This window comes from Sceloporus occidentalis, unplaced genomic scaffold (genome assembly GCF_023333645.1).
Source record: "Sceloporus occidentalis isolate IW3139 unplaced genomic scaffold, rSceOcc1.0.p SCAF_6, whole genome shotgun sequence".
Classification (NCBI taxonomy): Eukaryota; Metazoa; Chordata; class Lepidosauria; order Squamata; family Phrynosomatidae; genus Sceloporus; species Sceloporus occidentalis.
In genome coordinates this window covers 77,341,443-77,355,881 of record NW_028316986.1, presented here as the reverse complement: position 1 = coordinate 77,355,881, position 14,439 = coordinate 77,341,443, and the positions used below count along the sequence as shown (strand labels likewise).

Genomic DNA, 14,439 nt, shown 5'->3' with positions numbered 1-14,439 from the left:
TTTCCCCTTTATGACACCGCAAAAAAGAAGCCGCTTAGAGTGGCTTCTTTTTGGCAGCCTGTTAGTGCCCTCCAGTGCGGCTGCTGCAGCACCAACAAGGAGGAAAGACAGGCAGCATGAAGCCGCTTGTCTGTACTGCGCCTAAATTTCTATAGAGAAATTATTTTACATTGCGTGATTAACATTACAAGAAAGAACCTGTTACAGTACTTCCAGGTGTCAGCATTCTCAGTAGAACAAGGAGTAAACCTAGTAACAAAATTAGAATGAACCCCATAAGAAATAGTTTCTGCCATTCACAATAGTTTGGAGCTGCCACTATAGGTTTTCCTGCTCCCCCAGATGATACCTATTGTAAATTGCATATTGTTTATAGATTTGCAGTATGCCACTCTAAAGTCCTCTGAATATAGCAGAAAGCTAATGAATAGCATTCTGGTTTGAAATACAGCTCTTTTCGTTTATTGAGTGCATTTGAAAATACAAAGGCTATAGTCCTACATAAGCAGTTACCATCTCAGTGCTACTGACTTCTATGGAAATTGTGAAGATACCAAACAAAATATTTTTAGGTGCAATCTCTACCACTATTCGCTTACGTATCCATTGGAAACACATGCTAAAGCATAAACTCCTCTATGTTCAAAGAGCTTATGGCCACTCAGTGTTTGTAAATAACACAGTAGCCTCCAATTTAAAAAATACACATGCTGCTAATTACATTTTAAACTTTTCATTTCTCTGAAAGTGAAAGAGCCTTTCAATTATTTTGAAAACAAAATGTAATTGATTCCATATTTATGGATTGTTCCACAGAAACAATTAGTTATTTATTCATAATTTGCATTTAAGGACTGGCCAGTTTCATAAAAAATTAAAATGTCTTGCAGAAGAAGTCCCATAAATATAATGTTTTAGATAACGTAATGGCTTAGCTGTTGTTTAGTAATAAGATAGAATATAATTAGATCATTGAAGTTTGGAGTTTTGTTCTGAGGCAATATGTCATTGTCCTGTTAAGAGACATTAATAAATACTAATTTCAGTTGCTGTCTCCTTAGTAGCAGTGTTTGAAGTGTTAAATCATATCCATTTTCTTCTGCCTGAATTTGTTTTTCAGATTGGAGTTTAAAAGGACTGTCTTAGATCCAACCATGTCTTCTATGAGCAGCAAAACACTTCTTCTAGTGCAGGATGTGGCCCCCAATTTCTACTAGTTCTGTTGCACCACATAACTACAGCCTTCCATGGAAAATCTGAAGTAGTTACGAATCTTTTCTAGTCTTTATTAAGCATGTCTGAATCAGTATGAATCTATCCAGTTTCATAGAATCACAGAGTTGGAAGAGACCACAAGGGCCATCCAGTCCAACCGCCTGCCATGCAGGAAATTTCAATCAAAGCATATCTGACAGATGGCCATTCAGCCTCTGCTTAAAGACCTCCAAGGAGGGAGACTTCACCACACTCCAAGGGAGTTTGTTCCACTGTCAAACAGCCCTTTTTGTCAGGAAGTTCCTCCTAATGTTGAACTGGAATCTCTTTTCCTGCAGCTTGCATTCATTGTTCTGGGTCCTAGTCTCTGGAGCAGCAGAAAACAAGTTTGCTCCCTCCTCATTATGACATCCCTTTAAGTATTTAAACAAGGCTATCATATCACCTCTTAACCTTCTCTTCTCCAGGCTAAACATCCCTAGCTCCCTAAGTCGTTCCTCATAGAGCATGGTTTCCAGACCCTTCACCATTTTTGTTGCCCTCCTTTGGACATGCTCCAGTTTCTCCACATCCTTTTTGAATTGTGGTGCCCAGAACTGGACACAGTATTCCAGGTGGGGCCTGACCAGAGCAGAATAGAGTGGCACTGTGACTTCCCTTGATCTAGACACTATACTTCTATTGATACAGGGTCAATAACTAGTACTGCTTAGAAAGGTCCTAAAACAAGCAAGCCTGATGCCCCACTTTTGGTGCCTGCCTCTCTCTCTCTCTCTCTCTCTCTCTCTCTCTCTCTCTCTCTCTCTCTCTCTCTGTGTGTGTGTGTGTGTGTGTGTGTGAGAGAGAGAGAGAGAGAGGTTCCCAGTCCAATGTGCAAGGCTTCTCGTCCCATGGGAAAAATACCACATTGAACACCACTTGCTTCCCTCCCCAGTTTGATTTGCAAGCCTCCTCTTCCCATGGAAGAAACACCTCATTTAACACCACTTGCTTCCTACCCAATCCAATTTGCAAGGCTCTTCTTCCTGTGTAAGAAACTCCATATTTAACACCACTTGCTCCCCTTCTCAATCCAATGTTAAAACCTCTCTTCCAGCACCTGGGAATAGGTGTTAGGTGGTCAGGAAAGGTCCAGAGAAGGAGAAGGAGAGATGGAAGTGGTATTTTCCCCTTTCCATACTTCCTTATAGCCCCCTAGGTTTTACCCTCGACTTATCCACGAGTCATATCAAAATATATGATTTTGACCCTGAAACCTTCCCTCGACTTATACATGAGGTCAACTTGTACACAAGGATATATGGTGTGTGTGTGTGTAACACAATATACTCAGTAGAGTTAAAATGAGTTCAGCAGTTCAGTGTCATTGACCTATCCACATATAGGGATGTTAGTCCATTCCAGTTTTGGTCCATTCTAAACGACCCAGTCAAGTAAAGATTTTAGTCAAGTTATTCTCCAACCCTAGTTTACTACATACAATAGTACATTGATAAAGACAGCTGTAATGACCTGGGAACGGATTACAGAGGTAATGCACAGCAAGTGAGAGGAGAGTGGGAGGAAAAGAGGAGAATAATTGTCAAAGATGAACAACCAGGATAGAAATATTCCCTCTCTAGTGAATATATCATAGTGTGCTTTCTAGGGACCTAATGATCAGCACAGAATGGCTGCAAAAAAGGTATCTTAGCCAAGAAAAACTGGGTCACCATGAATTCTCTTTCAGGCATCAAAATATAACAGTTAAAAAGGAACTCTGGAAGCATCAGAAAAGAAAAGGATCTCCTTTTCTCAATAAAAGAGCAGATTTGGATCAGAATGTAGAGCTAGACTGACAGACTGTTTATCAAAATGAACAACTTGAATAGAAGCACCTAGACTGGGGTGTTTGGTGGGGAGAGAAGGTTTTAACATCAGATTGGGAGTGGAGTGGAGTGGAGTTAAATGGGGTGTTTGGTAGGGAGAGAGATCCAGAGGAGGATGAGGATGGGGGAGAGAAGGTTTTAACATCGGATTGAGAAAGGAATCAACTTTTCACACATACACTCACTCACTCCTGCCTTGGCAATTCTTTCAGAAATCACTGCCCAGACACATGGGATGGTACTTCTTTCAAGACCTTTTTAAGCAGTATTACTATATTGACCTGTATATAAGTTGACCTGGGATTTTTCAGTTTTTGGACATACATTTTTCAGTTTATAGTCAACTTATATACAGTGTATGTGTGTTTGGATTGTAATGGGAGCCATAAATTTGAGGATCTTCCAGGTTAATAAGATTATCTTTTTGTTCAGATCCATAAGGAACAGGGTTGTACAAATTGTGTTCTCGAGGAATCTAACCACCCCAGGCCTGCATTCAGAAATTTAGCTTTTTGGCCAAATTCCTTTCACAGTTCAGCAGATCACAGATGTCAACATAAAGCATGCATTAAGTTTTTAGTTTTTCTTCCCTTATATATTTATTCATATTAACATATGCTGACCCCCCCCCATCCCACCCCCATAGTGGTTGGTAGCCCATGACTTTCTTATATGACTTGCATGATTAATTTGAATTCCTTAATTGTTAAGTCAGTTTGTTTCTCAAGTATTATCCTGGTTATCAGTATTGTCAGCTTCTAACATTAGTCCCACCTGTCATTCCAAGTGAATAACAAGTAGTGACATTGTGGGTGTACTGTAGTGCATAAGCAGGCAACATATTCTAGATGTGAGACACACCAAATCAATTAAAAATGTCTGGAAGACCCCCAAAACAGACAGTCTGAGTCCTGTACTTATTTCTGTTTGCTGTTGTCTTTCTTGTAACTCTAAGAAAAAGTGTCAGTTTAAACATTTGGAAAGCAACAGTCATTCTCTAGAATGGGACCAGTGGACCGATGGGAGCATGAAAAATATCCAATTTTTAATACTAGAACTAGAAAAGAAGGAAATAAATAGACCAGTTTCCCCTATCTCCCCTGAAATAAGTCATTGTGGGTAGTGGGAGTCAGATTGGTAATAAATTGAGTTATAAATTCACACCAGGGAATTTATTACTAATCTGACTCTCTCTAAATCTCGTCCATTTGTTGCCACTTTTCTATTGCTTTGTCTTAAAGCTCACAGACATGCAGAAACTTCTAAGTGGAGAACATGGTAGAACCTCCTCCCACCAGTCATCTGTTTGACTTTCATATAAAAGCATAAAGAATTGAAAGATAAAATCATTATGTTCAGTTTGTAGTGATGGAAAAGGGTATTTTGTTTTCATTTTAATTATTTTGGGTAGAAAAGTATGTTGGACAAGCAGTTATAAATCTGGTGAGACTGATTTGCTAATGTTTGTGGCTAGAATTCTTATTGCTCTTCTAGAACTGTTTTTTGCTACCCACGGTGTGGCTCTTTTGTTGTTTTTGTGGCTTAATTACACAGCTACTTCACACGAACCTTCACTGACTGTATGAGCAATAGTTTTTGTTTATTGTTTCTAAAAGCAAAAACACAGATTAAAAACTACCTGCATTAAAAACATAAATACTTCCATTTAACACATCAAGATCTACTTAGTCCAAAATTTCAGAGAACAGTATTCCAGGAGATTGTCAGCATGACTTGATGATGATGATGATGATGATGATGATGATGATGATGATGATGATGGCCATCCCATGTTAGTTGATCCCAGTGTCTCATAGTCTTAGACAATGTATTTGTGATGTAAAACTTTCATTAAACCATAATTGCTAATAGCCCTTATATGCATTGACTTCTCAGTTAATTTTGCCTTGACATTCAGTCACTGTCCTGGAAGCTGTGGTGTGCTTCTTCTCTGTTTGGTCCATTGTTGGGCTCTCAGGTTTTCATACTTACTTGATCAGCTCCAATCAAACAACAAATGAAGATGTAAGCTTTTTAACTTAATAATTTGTCTATTAACTTAGTACTTCTTAAGTTATCTGATGTGGTGAACTAGCACACTTCTTTCTGCAATGTGCCAGTGACCAGCACCATTTTTGTGTCATTCGCTACAATTGTTTCTTTCTTTTCTAGAAACAATCTAGGGACCAGCAACCAATGGCTAGTAGAATAGTAGACGTTCATGGACTACCATTTTGAGTAGCACTATATTAACTGTATGTACAGCAGGCCTTCGGTATCCACAGGGGATCCATTCTGAATCTCTCTCCCCCCCCCCAGTGGATGCCAAAATCCGTGGATGCTTAAGTCCCATTGTCTTTAATAGTGATGAGGCCACAGGGCTGGGACAATGGGACTTTGCCACTCCAGCCCCACTCTGAAATCCGCCCCGTGACTGCCTCTTCCTCCTCCTCTCTCTCTCCCTGCCCTGCAGTTGCCGCCTCTTCCTTCCTCCTCCTCCCTTCTCCGCTTCCTCCTCTCCTGCCGCCACCCCCACCCCGCAGCTGCCACTTCTCCCCTCTTCCTACCTCCTGTCTTCCTCCTCTCCTGCCACCGCCCCAGCCCTGCAGCCACCACTTTTCCCCTCTTCCTCCCTCTACCTCCTCCTCTTCCTCCTCTTCCATGCCACTGCCTCCTCCCCCCCCCCCCCATAGGCTTGCCATCCGCAGATGCGGAAATCCATGGATGGCAAATCCACAGATATGGTGGACCTACTGTATTTATATAGTTAATATTGTTAAACACAATAAAAGACAGGAATACTGTAGATATAATAAATACTAATATAGTAAATAAATAGGTCAAGTAATCAGCTGTTCCTCTGTAAAATATGCACAGTCTAAGCTAATAAACAGCAGTAAATAGTGAGTAGTAAATGAGAAGATATGTTTACTTTCACTTGAGGCTTTTATACTGATATTAAATTTACTCCTGAGGAAAGAACAAGAATAATATAGAAACTTTTTCTTGGCCAATGCATTGGTAAAAATACATTTGTCCTCTATTATTGAAGACTTGTCTAGATCTTTTGGCCATGTACATTCTTTCAGCTACAGATTTATTCCTTCCACCCTACTGCTTTTTATTAGTATAGACTGCTTATTTTATATTGGAACAATTGATTATTTGATTGATTTATTTGTTATATTATTTATTATATTTTTCTAATGTGGTAGACACATGCTTGTCTACATGTGTTATTTACTCCAAATTCCCACTGGGCTTACTATATCCTGTTTAAATTATGCAGGGTGAGAACCCTGAATCAGGCATAGATTGTCTTCACAATGTCTACACCTCATTCAGCCTTTCCATCCCTTAATCTGAGTGTAAAAATGTACCTTTTGTTCCAGGCTTTTGGCTCTTTCCACAGCAATAATGGGTGCCTGCCTTCCCATGCTCTCCTTGCGAGCCTTCCGACACTACCACTTCAGGCGCAAGTCACTCTGTGGTCAGAACAAGGAGCCCAGCATTGGTAACATGGCTGGGCTGCTTGCTGTGCAATAAAGAGGGATCACATGGGAAGGCAACTGCCCATCTTAGCTGCGAAGAGAGCACAGGTAATTGGGTAATTCAGGGTCATAATACTCTGGCGGCAACCCAGAGTATTCTAGCCAGTGGAGGCGGCGTGTTCGTGATGTCGTAATGGCAGCCCCTTTGTGTATAGGGCGCCGCCATTTTGTACGACCTGGGGATGTACTAGGGTTAGGTGCGTGCGTAAGGCACTTTCCCTAACCCTAGTACATCCCCAGGACGTATTTTACGCCCGTCTGTAACGGGCCCGTGTGTCTCACTAGAAGAACTTTAGCAGTGAGTGGATACTGACAGAGTCATGGCAAAGCACATGGTGTTGCAGTTGTTGTGTGGCATCACTGATAAGATAGGGTGGAGGGTATTATGGGGAAGGAAGTGCAGTATGTCATTGCTGAAAGATGGGCCCCCAAAGCATTCAGCTGCCTCAAGTGAATAATCAAGATTGTGAATAATCTTGTGAATGGTCTTGTGAATAAATTGACTGAAAAGAGAGATGTTAGGAAGTTCTCTAGTTTTGAAAGGCAAAATTGGGACACCAATCATGGATGGCTCTAGCTATGAATAAATAAGCTAGCCTGTCTCTTCAAGATAAAACCTCTTTTTAGATGCTATTCCTTACAGGTTCCCACAGGGATCTGGAGAAACATTGTGAGGGAATTATAGACCTGTGGATTTCTAACGATAATGTTTTTTAATTTGTTGTTACAGCAACAACAACAACAACATCTGGGGGGGGGCAATGTTAGTCTCTTACAGATTATTGCAATAATAGAACATCTTGTGGCATAAAGTGAGCTGTAGTTATCATACATTTATACCATAATAAATGTGTTAAGTTTAAATCTTCAGTATTTTTAATAAGATACTGATTTCAAAACAATTAAATATGAAAATATTTTAGTTTATTTTAGTTTATTTTGCTTTTTTATATTTACATTTTAATTATCATCTCCTTTTGTAAATTTCATTTAAAGGTGGCATAAAGAATATTTGAAATAATTACAAGTTGAAACCTTGATCCACTCAAAATGTTGTGACGATTGCATCATAGATTCCTGGGATATATTCTGGGGGAAATTGGCACAAACATTTCCTTTGCCTTTGGAAATTCTGTGTGATAGCTTGTTACAGGGAGAGGGTGGAATACTATTAGATAAAGTGACTGATTTGGATGTGGGGGGCTGATTAAGCACATAGGTTAGTCTTCCATCTCATTATTTCTTGACCTAGTTTACCTCTGTTGTTATTGGGTTGATAGATAAGAGTTGTAGCATTTGTTATTTTGAAAGATGTTTCAGCAAGCAAGAACAATGTAAAAATGTTTATTTCTTACTAGATCAAGGGATCTTGGTCAAATAAAAGAGGCAAAGAAAACTTCAACCCATACAGCTATGGCAACATTTTCACTAACTGTTGTTCTGCACTCTGTGGGCCTCTTTCTCCCAGGTAAGATGTATCATGCAGTTGTTTTGTATTCCTTTTCTTCCTATTTGTCTTTTGTTCTTTTCTTTGGGTTAGGAATATATAACCAGAAAGACTACATTTATTAGTGGATATTATGCAAGCTTTGAATTCTCTGGAAGTAATATGTATTGTTTCTGTTGTTATGTGCCTTCATGTCATTTTCAACTTCTAGTGACCCTAAGGGATTTTCTTAGAAGACTTATTCAGAGGAAGTTTGTTCAGAGGCTGACTTGCCCAAGGTCACCCAATGGGTTTCCATAACTATGTGGAGATTTGAACCCTTATCTCCAGAATCATATTCCAGTGTTCAACCACTAAACCACACTGGTTGGATTTCCTCCTAAAGAGAGCTGGCAAGATTCAGAGCTCTGTTGTCTGACACTTACACCTGTTTCACTGCCTTTGGGAAGAAACTGAGTCTATGATCTTCTTGCGGTCCAACACAATTAATTGTCTCTTCTCTCTAGCTGTAAATCCATTTTAAAATTATTAACAATACAGTTGACCCTCTGTATCCATGGTTCCTTTATCCATGGATTCAAATATCCATGACATGAAAATATTCAGCTGTGTTAGTCTGTAGAATCCATATATAGAGAGATCTTTTAGCACCTTTGAGACTAACTGAAATGAAGTTGGCAGCATGAGATTTCTTAGACTTCAGTCTACTTCTTCATGCATCTGACGAAGTAGACTGAAGTCTACAACAACTCATACTCTGATTTTTGACTGAATAGTTGATGTTGTTTTTAATTGTTGCCTGCTTATTTTAGCCAGTTCTATTTTATATTATTACCTATTGTTTTATATGTATTTTGTAGATTGCATGCCATTGGCAGGTTTCATTTTTATTGATTTGATCATTTGTATGTACAGCGCTGTGTACATTTACAGTGCTATAAAAATAAACTATAACAATAATAATAATAAATAATCATGCTGCCAATTTCTTTATTTTAGTTAGTCTCAAAGGTACTACAAGATCTCTCTACATATTGAAAACATTTTAAACACATATTGAAAATATTTTTAAAAAATTATAAATCCCCAAAAGCGAATATTGATTTTCCCATTTTATGTAAGGGACACCATTTTACTATGCTATTGTATTTAATGGGACTTAAACATACATGGATTTTGGTATCTGTGGATTTTGGTATCAACCACAAATTATGCAGTAGAGTTTCCCACATTTGGGGAAATCATGGGGGTCAGCATACCTGGAGTGCAATGGATGACTTATCCTGGGAAAACCACCTTTGTGATCATAGTATCTCTCTTGCCATTTGTCCCAAACCTTGACACTCTGGTTGCTGGAACAGATGACCATGCACCACCCATGGAAGTCAAGGGAGACATTATGGATGATGTTGTGGTCAGTGATGATGTTCCATGCTACAAACATCCTGGTGGCCATGTGGGTTTCCTACCCACCACCAAGAGAAGTGCAGCATCCCTTTTCCCAAGGAGTGTATACTTTCCCTCAGCCCCTCCCTTAGTGGATATCAAGGATCCACTGTACACTTAAGATATTCTAAATATTATTCTGAATATTATTCCAAATATTATTTCCTATCATTTGACAAGAAATTTACTTTCAGAAATGATCTATTTTGACTGCCTCTTGAACTATATATAGTGCTTTTTTTGTCTGGTAAATCTTCTACTTGCAGTGGCAATGGGCAAAATGATTTTATGACACTCTCTTTATATATACATGTGTACTACTCCATTTACAGAGCACATAACTAAAACTTCTTTTCTGCACTTCATAGTCATCCCATGGTTTGAAACTATTGCTATATTTCTACATTTATTTATAAAGTAAAGCAAAAATACAAAATTAAAAAGGCAATCCTGATTTTAAAAAATATGGTGAGCATGGATACATCTACATTTTTCACTTAAATCACTTAAATGACTAAAGAATAAAATAGAGCTTCTTTCGTCTTGAGAATAAACACATTTGCTTGGGAATAAGTATAATTTTCTTGTAGGAAGTAAAAATAATAATAATAAAAAAATAAACACATGCCTGCCTGTCTGATCCTTGATTACAAAATGTTTTTAAAAGTAACAAGAAAGGCTGTTGCAATGAGCAAAATTAGCTATGGATCATGGTCATCTTGTCCCCATCACCAGTCACTTTCATGACAGTCATTGGAGGAACCCTCCATGTTTCAGGATCCTGGACTTGTGTCCTATGGCTCAGCCCTAGTTACACCACTAACCATTTAATCACATTTTAGAGTGCTTTTAAAAATGCAAATAATCAAAACCTGTTTGAAGATTAAAAAAAAATAAACATTCCACTTTATTTTCCCCACTTCTGATACATCATTATTAGGCAGCATTTCTAGAAATTAATAGTTAATATCTTTTGCTGAGTGCTTCTGTTTTTTGAAATCATTCATTTCATAATAGTATTGTACTTCATTGTTACTAAAGGTCCAGACAGGCTATTCCAGATTGTCATAGATTGCAGCCAATTTTCTTCTTCCTTTCTCTCCAAATATACAGTTATTGGAGAAATGCAAGAACACAGCTACCAAACATTAACATAGAAACATATTTCATTGTTCAGTGAAGCTGTCAAAACTATTTTCATGGGTGCAGTATGGTATGATACTCCCAGGGTGAAAGTTATTTTCCTTTAATGTTGATCCAGAATTGTAATCAGAATTGTTTGTAACACAATGTTTTATTACTCTATAGCTTAATTGACAGAAGAGGATTTATACAGCCAGATACGCCGCAGCCAGTAACTCCTTCAAATGGCATTACAATGTATGGGGCCACACAGTCACAGAGTAACATGGTAGGAACCATCCCATAATGCTGATCAAGAACCCTTTGAATGTTTCCCTTTTCTGCTATCTTGTGAACTAATTATGCTGCTAAACTAACTGAACACTACTGATATTCTCAGATAGGAGAAGTATCCCATACTTGTTGCTGTATTAATGCAGTAAGTCATCAAGATTTTCTTAAGCATTAAAGCAAAACAGTGGCTGTCTGATGAGCCCCCCCTCAAAAATTAAACAACAAACAAACAAACTAGTTGCTTAGTACAGTTGTAAACTGTGAGATAAAAACTAGTGTCAAAAGGAGTTGCCTGCTTTACCAGGGTATTTGGTGATTATAGATAAACTTTAGATTGTCAAGAGCATATTTTTTCCTTTTTAAATGTTCCCCAAAGACTATTGGCTGCTGACCAAATTGTTGCTGCCTGACACATTTCTGCAGAACTCATCATGATGAGTAGATATTTCTAGAGAAGACTTTGAATATCTTGTGAATGTGAAGATGTCCATTATTTGATTACTGAAAACTTTAGCTAACTAATGTTTTTAAAATTGTATCAATGTTGTATCTTCTTGGGAACATATTTTTCTTTATGTCCCAAGAAACTAATATTAGTCTAGGAAAAATTTGTCAACAGAAAATCCTTATTGGAACAACTATTGCTAACATGTACCTTCAAAAATAGTGTCAACCTTCCTATATTTTTGGCTTCATAGCCTTAGAAGGACTTAGTCTTCCCAGTCTTTCAAAGAAGGAAATCCCAAACATTTCAAGACTTTTTGCACTCAACTCAAGCAAGGGCAGACTTTTTGTACCTTGTTGAATATTCTGCATACCCTATAAGAATAATACTTTCTAGAAAAGTATTGAGATTCATTAATGCACTTGTTAAGGGTTGCTTCATTTACCATTTTTTATATTTCCTACCACCATCAGTTTCTTACACATTAAATGCCAGACACATTTAACAAACCTAGGAAGATTTTTCACAGCATTCTTCTTGAATGTGCATTCGCTAAGCAATCCTGTAGAGTAGTTCTCATGGCATCCAGTGGGGCTTCCTTAGCTATAGGTGGATACAGGGTTCCAGTGTTGCCTACTTTTGCTTACTTTAGTTTTCAAAACAATTATGAAAGACTTCCCTGAAATTTGGAGGCCTGAAAATGGTGAATTGCCTTATGTTGACGTCACTAATTCCTGATCCTTTATTCTGGGTCCTTTGGTTACTGTAGCTGTAGGAAAATAGGCAAATGTTCTGTGTTGTCTTTTTTACATACAAGATCTCTAAGAGAGTGCCAATAAATTCATATACTTGAACTTTTGACTTCAGTTGTCAAATTATTTTAGTTCTTTACATTATTTTTTCTACTGCTGTAATTATATCATTCCCCTTTGTATATGTGGCTGGAAGCAAAGTCACAAGTTTGTAGCTCCATGAACTGAAGAAATGCACCACCATGCTCAGGAGAGGTTGAAGCCACTCATATACCCACTTATTCTCAAAGTTTCTTTAATGTGGTCAGCTAGAGGTTATTTTTCCTGAGTTATAGTGCACTTTTCTTTCTGGTCTACAGCTTACCTTAACATTTCTCTACTTCTTATCTGGCTTTAGCTTTCTGGCAAACTTTCTTATTCTTCTTTGTATGATTTGTCATCTCACCTTCCAAGTCCCAGTTGTCTCAAAAATAATAGTTGAGGGAGAGGTTGAGCAGACAGGCCAGGATAGCATGTGCTCATCCTGGGTTAGCACGGGCACAAGTGGATGTTCACATGCATCCTTACACTGATCCAAGACTTGTGACCAGTGTGCACTCTTTATTTTGCTGTGTCATCACTCTCAGCAGCCCCTATCACTGCATCTGACATGGAAACAGGGTGCCTGGCCATGTAGGTGCAGCCAAGCACCGCACTCCAAGGCGTTCTGAGTGAAAGCGATGGCATGGCGAGGTAAGGAGTGTGGGGTGTAAACAGCAAGTTCTGCTGTGCAGTTTCTAGGAAACTTCAAGCAAAACCAGGGGTATTTTACTTCGGGGTAAAGGCTGTTTACTCTAGGATTGGGCCAGATCCTCTGGATCCAAATCTGGTCTGGCAGGGTCACGCCTAATCCTGTCCCAGAAGATTTGGCCTGCATCATCTGAACTAAATTATGCAAGGCCAAGGTAGGCTGCTTTTTTTGTCCCATGCAGACAGCCCCGAAATTGAATTTGTTTGCCCGCTTCACCACTTGATAGCATTGCAAAATGCTACTTAAGATTTTGGCCAACTGGCAAATTTGAGAGGAAAGTCGAAGTCACTGCACCTCCCCCAGGGTCAGGGGTAAGAAACCTACCCCCTCCTTTTTTTTGGTCTGAAGGTTGGACTGGTTCTCAACACACACTCCATTGGTGCAAGCAGAGGCTTTCAAAAGTCTGATGGCAGTAGGAGGGGAGATATCTTCCAGGCACATTACATCACTGGGGAGGTGAGGGATTGCCCATCCACCCTGAAGCTTTTAAACAGTGGAGAGGGTGGTTTTAAGGGAGTTTGTATCATTGGATAGGGCAGGGGAGAATTACAGTAGTGCTTCCATTTCCAATAGAGACAATCCTTTGAAAATGAATCTGTGCTACAAGGATATTTTAAAATAATTTTATAAAAGTTTCATTGTTGTGTAGAAGGGAGGATAGAAGGTCTGTTATCTCTGCTCATTGGTCCGAAGACAAAGACAATAAGGAAGATAGCAGGATGGATGAGATCCGTAAGGCAGAAATTTTCACATCCCAGAACATTTTAGGTTTATTGTTTTGCTCATATGATTCATACTAATGAAAGTGAAATTCATTCTGGGGTCAGACAGATGGATGGCTTGGAGCAGCCTCTGGCCACTCCAGCTCAGTCAGCCCCCGATCAGCCTGAGACCACAGCGGCCAGACACTGCGGTCCCAAAGCCAGACACTGCCACAGTCCTGAACAGGCCACTGGCAAGGAATTGCTTTGTACCACTCCTTTTCAGGCTGCCTTAGGAAGCCTTAGAGCAGTTTTTAGCTGCGTCAGGGGCATGTGTCATCTGCATGCCACAGCCTCAAAGCGGCCAGAAGCTGCAATTTTGGGCCCGTCTGTTTCAAGCCTATGAAATAGTTCATTTCATCTGAGGTAGAACACGTTGATAAACTGCTGTGCCAGCTAATCAGCTTTTTAGCTGTTGCTATATTGAGAAGCTAAATACCAAAGAATATTGTATTAATTGTTGGTGAAGAACAGATTTTGAGTTATATTGATATTGTCATATTAGAGAGTGATATTTGAAAGTGCAATTTACAATCCAAATTAGAAAATGCTCTAGTACTTGATGAAACTAATTTAAATATTTTAATTATTTTGATTATTTTGTGGAGTTTCCGAGATTTCTAAGTATACAATTGTTAATTAAATATGTAATGGGTGGCTAAACTCCTTAAATGTTTTAGGAGAGGTTTAAAAAGAAAAAAAAAGACAAACCAAAACTTTAAATCAACAAAAATGACAATCAGGATTC

The 14,439-nt window shown here is 38.8% G+C and overlaps 1 protein-coding gene across 5 annotated transcripts in view; it reads left to right on the top strand.

Annotated features, from left to right (window-relative positions):
- The window catches only part of ZDHHC14 (zDHHC palmitoyltransferase 14), a 65,285-nt gene that overhangs the window by 33,187 nt on the left and 17,659 nt on the right, over positions 1-14,439 (top strand). For all 5 annotated transcript variants that reach the window (XM_089530130.1, XM_089530128.1, XM_089530129.1 and 2 more), the window contains 3 exons: positions 5,006-5,108; positions 7,993-8,102; positions 10,836-10,938. In XM_089530130.1, coding sequence (XP_089386256.1) covers positions 5,006-5,108; positions 7,993-8,102; positions 10,836-10,938 — 316 coding nt within the window. The remainder of the gene's footprint in view (positions 1-5,005; positions 5,109-7,992; positions 8,103-10,835; positions 10,939-14,439) is intronic.